Source organism: Amphibalanus amphitrite, unplaced genomic scaffold, assembly GCF_019059575.1.
Source record: "Amphibalanus amphitrite isolate SeventyFive unplaced genomic scaffold, NRLGWU_Aamphi_draft 000497F_arrow, whole genome shotgun sequence".
NCBI lineage: Eukaryota > Metazoa > Arthropoda > Thecostraca > Balanomorpha > Balanidae > Amphibalanus > Amphibalanus amphitrite.
The window spans coordinates 484,677-493,806 of record NW_024881991.1 but is presented as its reverse complement, the minus strand read 5'-3'; the positions used below and the strand labels follow the sequence as shown (position 1 = coordinate 493,806).

The window sequence follows — 9,130 nt, the reverse complement described above, 5'->3', positions numbered from 1 at the left end:
AGCTTGTGTTTTGTGAGCCGTGAGGCGAGGCGCGGTCATTTCCTCTTTTGCACCACCATTTGACTTTGAGGTCAAGTCAAAGACCACCCGCGCCCCAGTCTCCGCTGGGGGTCCTGGATTTCAACGCTCTGCTGGGAGGTGCAAGGCTATATAAGTCGATCGCCCCTTCTAACACGGCACCTGGGTCACGTAGCGACACGCCGTGGCACTTGGCAGTAGCCTAGGCGGCGTTCGAAAGAGCCAAAGAAAGAACGTCAATAATGAAAAATAACGTCAACTCAGGTCTGGTCACCGGAGGTCACCGAAGGTGAAATTTCGCCACTTTCCAGGTCGAACCTCGATAATTTTCGACAAACGAACGCATAGCTCAGGAACAGATAAATAGAGCTACAGCGCCACGGAAGAGCGCATTCGATAGCTATTTTAACGGTATTTCTGATCGATGCTCTCAGATTCGACCTAAGGTCAAGGGTTTAGTCCGCAGGGGGCAAAAAATGCCAAAATAGGCAATAGGCATTTTTGCGGAGTTTTTTTTCTTCCGGAAAATGACTTGACACAAAACGTACACGATCTTACTAATAGCAGCATCGGGTTCCTCTTGTCAACACGCATTGAATGAACTATGAGTTGACCTCGAAAGGTCAACTTAAAAATTTGACCTCAGGTGAGGGTCATGACCTGACCAAAAAAGGTCATCCTACTCATGCTGCAAATTTGTCGCTCCGTATCGTCGAGTTGAACACGTCAAAGGCGTTTTCATGGCTCTAGCGTGCCTCTATCAAAAGGTATTAGCGAACAACTGTTAGATACCATTCGTGACCTGGGATGACCTCAGGGACTTAACGATGGATCACGGGTGCCATTTTCCGGTTCATTGTGTCCTTTTTACTTGTAATTCGATGCTCGAAAGTCTGACGTTTGTCCAAAAGAGGCGCCTTTTATTTTTCCCTTTGACTTGGGTAAGTATGTACCTACTGGGTGGAGACTGGAGAGGTCGCAAAGTTGACCTGACCCTAGGTCACCGATATCCAATTTCCGAGATATATTTTGTGTATTTACATACTGTTGCCCTTATTAATTGCTAAAAGTTACAAATTGGTCGGTAACTCGGTGTAGCTACGGCAGGCATTGAAACTTTTATGAGGTGAGGTCACTTGACGTGAACTGGTGGCCTGACCTTGTGTGACCTTGTTTATAAATTTTCATAGATTGTGCAGATTTTTTTAATAAAGTGTGCCAGAACGCCGCCGTTTTTTATAGATATTCGCGAAAAACTGGGGGGGCGGGGGTGTTCAACCCCCTTCCCCCAAGCGGGGCGCGGGAAGGGAAACGACTTCGCTAGAAAAGGTCGCTGAGCCGAGATACTTTTGACGTCGTGTTTGAAACGTGATAATCATGGTAATTGGTAAGCCCGCGTGTCCGAATGCTATGAGTAAGTACATAACTACTTTTATTATATAGGTGCTTTCACTTTTAAACTTCTCGTACCTATACATCGTTTTTGAGAAAGCTAACAAGTAACTTATTCAATATTGACCTTAGTTCAGTCACTCCTAGCCTCCTAGGGCTGAAAGCTGGTCGAAGGATGTCCTATTGCTTGCTTTTTATTATATTTGATAGGTCGTTTTAAATCTAAATGGCCTTCGTTTTAAATCCATCGTGGCTTTTCCGACCTGCTATAGCTCATTTGCAGCCCGGGATTTATTCACGAAAACCTGGAAGACCTCAAGCCGCAAGCTACCTTAGTGACGCTGTATATGACGCAACCCAAGTTCACAACGCAAAGCCTAGCATCGAGCGTCGGGCGCCTTACAAGAAAATAATGTGTGAAATCACAATCTCTTGCACACCACTCAAGCATGCATTAGATAGTCCCTGTCTCAGAAGATTTCCGGCGTCAAAAAAAGCCTAACATTTACAATAAGCCCCCATTGACTTACAATGCTGTGGTCGTAAGACCGACCAGACTTAGAGTGACCCTTAGGTACGTAGAATCCGAGATACACCTACTGAAGTTTTGTCATGGACTCGGGAACTTACTGCTTCTGCTGAAAGTTTCATTTCCCTGCGAAGAATTCCCAGTCATTGAAGGGTTGCGAATTTTCAACATTTACGAATCGTTAAGAGTTTTACTTATGACTTCATAGGTCAGTGACCTGACCTGAATAGGCGATTGTTGTTACCATATCCGACTAATAGGTTCCGAAAATCTCGAAAAAAACATCGGGATTCGAAGGGGGTGGGGTGGGGGTGGAGGGTTACAGCCAACCGTAATCCGAACCAACCATCCCTGACGAGGGAGGGTGGGTTCAAAATTCAAATGAAGCTGGTGAAAGAGAGATGGACGTTGTGAAAAGGTCGATATTAGCGAGTACAATGGATATTACCAAGGTTGATTGATATTGACCCCGAGCGTGGACTTTTTGCATCGAGGACGGACCGCCAGCTAGACATTATTTTATTTATTTGTTATAAGATGCAGAACATGTAAAAGAATTAGAAACTAACGCATCAGATGTGTATTTGACGCGTGTTTGAGCCGCGCTCCGGGCGAGACAGGCCACGACCCGCCACCCGGAGGCCACGACCCCACGACCCCGGGACCGCACGACCCGGAGCTGGGCGAACGGTCGCTCGGTGACCTCAGAGTGGGCTCCCCGCTCCCGGTAAGGTAGTGTAACACTTGGTTGCCTGGATGCGTCACGATTACATGTCTAGCAATGGGGCAGCCGTTAGCCCTTGAAAATGGGAAGTGTGATCAAAGACGAAGGTGGGCTGGTCGCTCGATAGGATTCAATACGATTATTCGCCGATAGCCGTATAGAGAAATTCGGAGTGTGGTTCCGCCCGTTCCCGCACCAAAGTTGGGTGTAACACAAAGCTTGTTTTCCTGCTTGTCTAACGAGTCCACTGTCCATGCCTCTTTCAAGCATCGATGCGGTGCTGTGGGGTGCTGATAGACTCTTCTATCCCGAAGTCGTAACGAAACGCCCTAGATTTCTGTGATTCACAATGGAGAAAACGCTGGCCATTATCAAGCCGAACGCAATTGCAAACGCCGAAGAAATCAAGAAAATGATCATCAAAGATGGCTTCACTATTGTTCAGGTAATTTTGTTTTAGTATTGGGACAACAACAGTTTTGTTCATGTCTGCTTGCTGTGACGCTGGGCGTGGCACATTGCGAGCACGTGGCGAGCCACTACGTATACGATAAATGACACTAATCTATCTCTCTGATGCAGTCTGTTTTCAAAACGGTTATATCGGTGAGAAACCAGGGAGAACTTCATTCACTATCTCTACATTTCCCGACCTCATTTATAGACGGCTGGTGTTTGGACTCTGTTTCAGCGACGCCGAGTGCTGCTGTCCAAGGAACAAACCATGGAGTTTTACGCCGAACACCGTGACAAGCCGTTCTTCAGTGATCTCATCAATTTCATGACTTCAGGTAAATCTTTGCCTATTTACTGGGACTTGGGATGCGAAGTTTGTCGTCTACATATTTGACGCTTCTTTTAGCCCCCCCCCCCCGCCCTTTGGCGCTTGGATCCCGTGTATTGTGTTTGAGCTGCCCAACTAGCAGCTGCTTTTATCCATTGACTTCCATCTGTGTTTATTACCGAGTGCATGCCTTTTTTTGCCTACTGGCAGTTTTAAGGGCATGTCATTACCTGAACGTGTCGCAGCGATCAGTGGATTCGCAAAACAAAGACGGTTGTGCGTTATTTACCGTGTACCCGTGTATGAATAAATACGCATTCATACCTCCCATTCGCTTAGCATTGAAATATGTTTGTAGTGCGTATTTACTCTGCTTAGTGCTCAAGTATCCTCGATCACTGATGGCGGTCACCGGTCATGATCCGAACTCAATATTCAGACACTGCTGGGATAGTGACCGAGTCTTCAGCCGCCCCATGACTCTGAGTTTGTCACTTGATCTGTGAACTATCGTCGGTGTCCATTTCGGCTGCCGCCACGCGTCGTCGGTATAAGGCCCGAGGGCGTGAACCAGCGACCGAAGGCATGGCGATTGACGAATGTATGACATTCATTATTGAAGACAGTGTGATGGATGTCGTCTCAAAAGTGTCTGTGTAATGCAGTCTTGAATTTGATACTGAGCTGCCGGGACCGGTGATTGTCACTGTTTAACTGAACGGCAGGGCTTGTGCTTGTCAGCGTTAGATAATGTGCCGCGATGCCGGGGATGAGCCGTATTTGATACTGTGCCGCGGGGTTTGTGCCTGTCAGCGTTAGATAGCCGCTGTGCCGCAGGGCCGGGCCAGCTGCGGCCAGTCAGTAGATCAGTGGTCTGTTCATTGTTGTTTTCTGACAATGAGCTGCAGGACCGGGGTGGTCGGTACTCGATACCATGATACAGGATATATTTAGCGGTGGTTCGTATTTGATACGGTGATAGTAGGAAGGGGTGGTCATTATTTGATACTCTGATACAGGGCGGGGATAGTCAGTATTTGTACTGTGCCGCTGGACCGGGGATAGTCGGTAGGTATTTGATACCGTGATACATGGCCGGAGATCGTGTTTGATACTGTGCCGCAGGGCCGGGATAGCCAGTGACTGGTTCTATGCCGCAGTGCCGGTACTCGTCACTGTTTGGTATTGTTCCGATCATGTGTTTGTTCTGCAGGCCCAGTACTAGCCATGGTGCTCAGTAAGGACCGCGCCGTCCGGGCCTGGCGTCGTCTGCTGGGCCCGACCAGCGTCGCCGCCGCCATCAAGAAACATCCAGACTCTATCCGGTTAGTGTTTCTTCCTCTATCGCTATTGTCCCGTGCTCCCATTCCCACTTGGCAGTTATTGGCCGTACTCACCCACTTTAAGGTTGCGCTCCTCATCTACCACTAATGCCGATTAGTCACGTAATGCTCACGTAATAAAGATATTTGTTTATTTACATTTATAGTGCTACCGCGCACGCGTGCATACTCGCAGCTAGCATGGCTGAAATGACCACTAGATACTGTGTCCGGATCCGATAGGCGTTATCACAAGTGTATTCGCGGCCATTGGGGCGACGTAAGAAAAGAAGAAAACAACTGGCTCCAAGAACTTTAAATTATCAGTTAGCATGCATCTTTTCCTTGATCTGTAGAAAATTTACCATTGATTGCTAGAGAAAATTGCATTTAAAATATTCTATCTATGCTTTTTTCATTGTTTGCACAATATGTTCTTTTATTAAGCTAGAAATACTAATTAGAAATAGTTCCCGCATCATCAAGAACAAAAGGGAAGGCTTGAAGTGAATACAATAATCTAAACGGTGTTGTAATCTATGTGAAGACACTTCTAAAATTGCCTGTAGAAATATTGAAGGCAAAAGTTCAACTTTTTCACAAGACGGATGTCTATAAACCTATTCAACGTATGACAACTTAGCCGGTATTTCGTCGCCTACAGCCCAGCTTTCCCTATTGACCGATAGAGGCGCTGCTATCGATGTCCGCCCGTGCCGCCTAACGCAATAGCAAAAGTGTAGTTAATCGGACTGGGAAGTATAGTATCATGCGTGTCCGATCACTTTCTATTTGTTTTCGCTCGGCACGTTGTTTCGCTCTGTGGGCTGTTTCCCAATAGACGGTGCTGCGGGGTCTCGGTCGCCAGTATCCCGCTCTGCTGATCCTCTCAGTCTGACCGTGCCGTCTGTCTGTGCTGCTCCTCGTTCCGTCTGACGCCGGCTGTCGGTGCAGGGCCAGGTTCGGCTCGAGCGATACGGAGAACGCCGCCCACGGCAGCGACTCGGCCGAGAGCGCCGAGCGCGAGATCCGCTTCTTCTTTCCCGACGGTGAGACACGAGCCCCGTTTACATAGGGCTTTCGGCCGGATAGGTCGTCAGAACTAACGAAATGTGTCTGAAATGTCTCGTTAGTAGAATAAATGTCTCGGTATCGGAATTCCACTATCTGGCAACGAGCCCTATGTAAACGGGGCTATTGAGGGCTGGCTCACGGTTCAGCAGCGAACGAACATCAACTAACATTTCATCGGCTTGAGATGACCACGAACCAAGACGTTTTACATTTTATGGGGAAAAATAATATTTATCGCAAACGTTGTATTTAGTATGTACCATGTAAGTGTGTTATCAATTCAAAAGGACTCACACGAGTGAGATAGGCAATACAAAATGTTATTCAACACGTATTTCATAAATTTGGATTGCTGATGGGAGATTTGGTAGACCAGTTTTCCGGAGCGGCGCGATGTAACCCTCCCGATGCCCCTGTTCCCGCAGTGACCCTGTACCCGATACTGAGCGGCATGGAGGCCAGGGACTTTGTGGACGACTACGTCAGCGAGACGCTGGTGCGCGGCCTGACCGAGCTGTGCAAGACCAAGCCGGCCGACCCGGTCAGCTGGCTGGCCGAGTGGCTGCTCAACAACAACCCCTACCAGCCGGTGCAGGGCGTCCACTAGTGGTCAGCGGCAGAGCCGCACCCAGTGCTACAGGGCGAGTCACTCATACGACATTCGCCACACCACGGTCGCCATCGCAGCGGTCCCTGACGATCTCAGAAACTTTGGTGATCCAGATTATACTGGTAGGAAGAGACCAGACTGGCCTCAGTCTGGCATTAGGTGAGTTCCCCGGTGAAAGCTGTGCGGACACTGAAGTGAACTATCAGACCGTCGCCTCAACTCTAACTACTGCCGGTGCCGCGCGACCGCCAATACTCACTGGCTTCGCCAGATGTGGTGCAGAGTGGGGTCAAATGTCGAGTACCTTTGATTGCAAAAAAAATCGAGGATATGCTACCTCACAGTGTGTTAAATCCTCTCTTTTGCGGCCTAGAACGTCAGTGAGACCCTTTTAACGTTTGCGTTACTGCTTACACGCTACACGACAGCTGTGATCCGACCTGTGGATCGCCGCTCCAGCTCAGAAATATTTTTGCGTCCTTATTCTGTCTGTGATAAAATATTCATTGTCTGTGATAAAATGCATACACATTGTCACATCAGCCGTGTGTTCAAAGGAAACAAGGGAAACTATTTTCGAATCTTTTTATTGGATTCTTTAATAATAGGCCTATGCTAAGATAGCTCGTTTTAGTCATATGGCTAGAAAAAAAAAACAAGGTGAGGGTTCAATGTGGAAAGTCCCGGCTGAAACAAAAGCAAAACAATGTGCAATGTGCACTAAACTCATAACTCAAAATCCACTGCGCAGTCGCAGAGGCGCGCAGACCCCGTCCCGGTTAGCCGATGGGACACCTGGGGCCCGTACAGGATGTGCAGCTGTAGAACGGCTTGCAGTAGCACGGCGGCGCCGGCTCTGGCGGCCGCGGGCACGGCGGAAACCGCACCTGACAGCGCTCCCCGACCGGGCACTTGTTGGGGCAGCCGGTGGGGTAGCAGCAGTTGCCGCGGCTGTCCCGGCGGCAGGACGAGCCGGCCGCGCAGTCTCTGTCCGTGCGGCACTCGTCAACGGGCTTCTTCTGACAGGTGTACCGGTCTCGTCCCTCGAGCCCGCCGGCCGGCACGCAGCGCTCGTTTGGTCCGCAGGGCGGCTGACAGCGCGACTGGCAGGCGTAGCGCCACTGGCAGAAGCAGGGCGGAGAGTAGAGTACCGGTCTGGCGCACTGCCCCGCTGTCGGCGGCACCTGACGACACACCTCGTTGTCGGCGCACTTGCGGGAGCAGGTGTACTGGCGGCAGCAGTTACCGCGAGCGTCCGTCTGACACCGGAACCCGGGCGGGCATCGGCGCGTACGGGAGCACTTGTCACGCACACACACGTGCTTTCTGCTGCCGTTCGGCTCGGGGGCGCCCGAGCTCAGCCCGCAGCGCAGACCCTGGCCGCAGGGCGGGTCACATTTCAGCACTTTGTTGACACACCTGAACCCCATCGGGCAGTAACATGGTGGCGGCTCCCAATTGACCATATGGGGGCACGAAGACAAAACAGCCTCACACCTCTGACCAGGACCACATCTCGGAGCACAGGTATTTGGCGTGCAGCAGTTACCTCGCCTGTGTTTCCTGCAGATTGATCCAGCTTTACAGTCCGAGTTCTTTTGGCACTTGTCTGTCACGCACATGTATTTCTTTTTGCTAGTAAGTATAGATGTCGAGGGGAGCAGCTCGCAGCGCTGTCCTTTGCGACAAGGTGGATTGCAAGCTGACACACACCTGAGCAGCGGCGGGCAGTAGCAGGGCGACGCGTCGGCCGGCGGCCGGGCGCACCGGCGCAGAATCTTTTGACAGCGCTCGCCCCGCCGGCACTTCATGGGACACTTGGTCGGGTAGCAGCAGTTGCCTCGTGAGGTCTTCCTGCATACGGAGCCCGGATGGCAGTGTAGGTTTTCGTAACACTCCATTGGCAGTTTTTTGTCCTTGCAGGTGAAGCCGTTGTCGACCGAGCCGTGTGTCAGAAGCTGCAGTTTCCCGGTGCGGCTGGGTGGTTTCGCCGGCTGACCGGGGGGACACCACTGGCCGGGACCGCACGGCGGGTCGCAGCGCGTCTCATTAGTAGAGCAATAGCCGTACCTTGAGGCGGGAACTCGTACACAGACTGTAGGCGGGCAACACCCCCTGTTGGAGATGCAGAACTCGCGCGGCGCCAAGGCACAAGGGTCGTACGGAGCTCCGGCCGAGATCGGACCAGTCAGCGTAAAGGTGACCAGCAGCAACAGGGCCGAGCGAGGCCGGCAGCGCGACGGCGGCATGGTGTAGCACCGGTGGCCGGGGGCCCTCTGACGGCAGTCGCGGCGCCGATCGGCGGACACGGACCGTCATTATCCCGTCAGCCAGCGGCCGCTGACGGCTCTGACCGCCGCGCCGACCTTTGGTGAGCCGACAGGGCCGCGTGTGACATTTGCCACGCGCGCTGTGACGGTGGTGCGTCACAGGCTGCAGGTCACGTGCAGCCTGTCTGTAGTGTAGGGGCACCGACCGGCGACAGCACGTCAACTAGGCCCGTCGGATCCCTGCCTTCACCTGATGACTGATACAGGGAGGCGCCGAGAGTGCCTGTGCGGCAATGGCCATGCCTTCGTGGGTGTACTTTACTACATGAGGGCTTACAAAGGCTTACATTACCCTAGGTGTGCAAAATACTACCACCGGACTCCCACCGGATGGCGAGATGTCGGCC

The 9,130-nt window shown here is 51.4% G+C and overlaps 2 protein-coding genes across 2 annotated transcripts; one reads left to right on the top strand and one right to left on the bottom strand.

Moving 5' to 3' along the window:
- The first annotated feature begins 2,786 nt into the window (after nucleotides 1–2,786).
- LOC122392694 (nucleoside diphosphate kinase homolog 5-like) lies at nucleotides 2,787–6,995 on the top strand. The gene is made up of 5 exons (XM_043387860.1): nucleotides 2,787–3,108; nucleotides 3,355–3,454; nucleotides 4,661–4,772; nucleotides 5,724–5,818; nucleotides 6,269–6,995. Exons 1-5 carry the CDS (start codon nucleotides 3,013–3,015, stop codon nucleotides 6,448–6,450), a joined length of 585 nt encoding a protein of 194 aa, XP_043243795.1. The 5' UTR covers nucleotides 2,787–3,012; the 3' UTR covers nucleotides 6,451–6,995.
- Nucleotides 6,996–7,232: 237 nt separating this feature from the next.
- Nucleotides 7,233–8,702, bottom strand: LOC122392687 (keratin-associated protein 4-9-like). The gene is made up of 3 exons (XM_043387835.1): nucleotides 8,524–8,702; nucleotides 8,167–8,307; nucleotides 7,233–7,872 (listed from the first exon to the last, which is right to left on the bottom strand). Exons 1-3 carry the CDS (start codon nucleotides 8,700–8,702, stop codon nucleotides 7,233–7,235), a joined length of 960 nt encoding a protein of 319 aa, XP_043243770.1.
- Nucleotides 8,703–9,130: the final 428 nt, after the last annotated feature.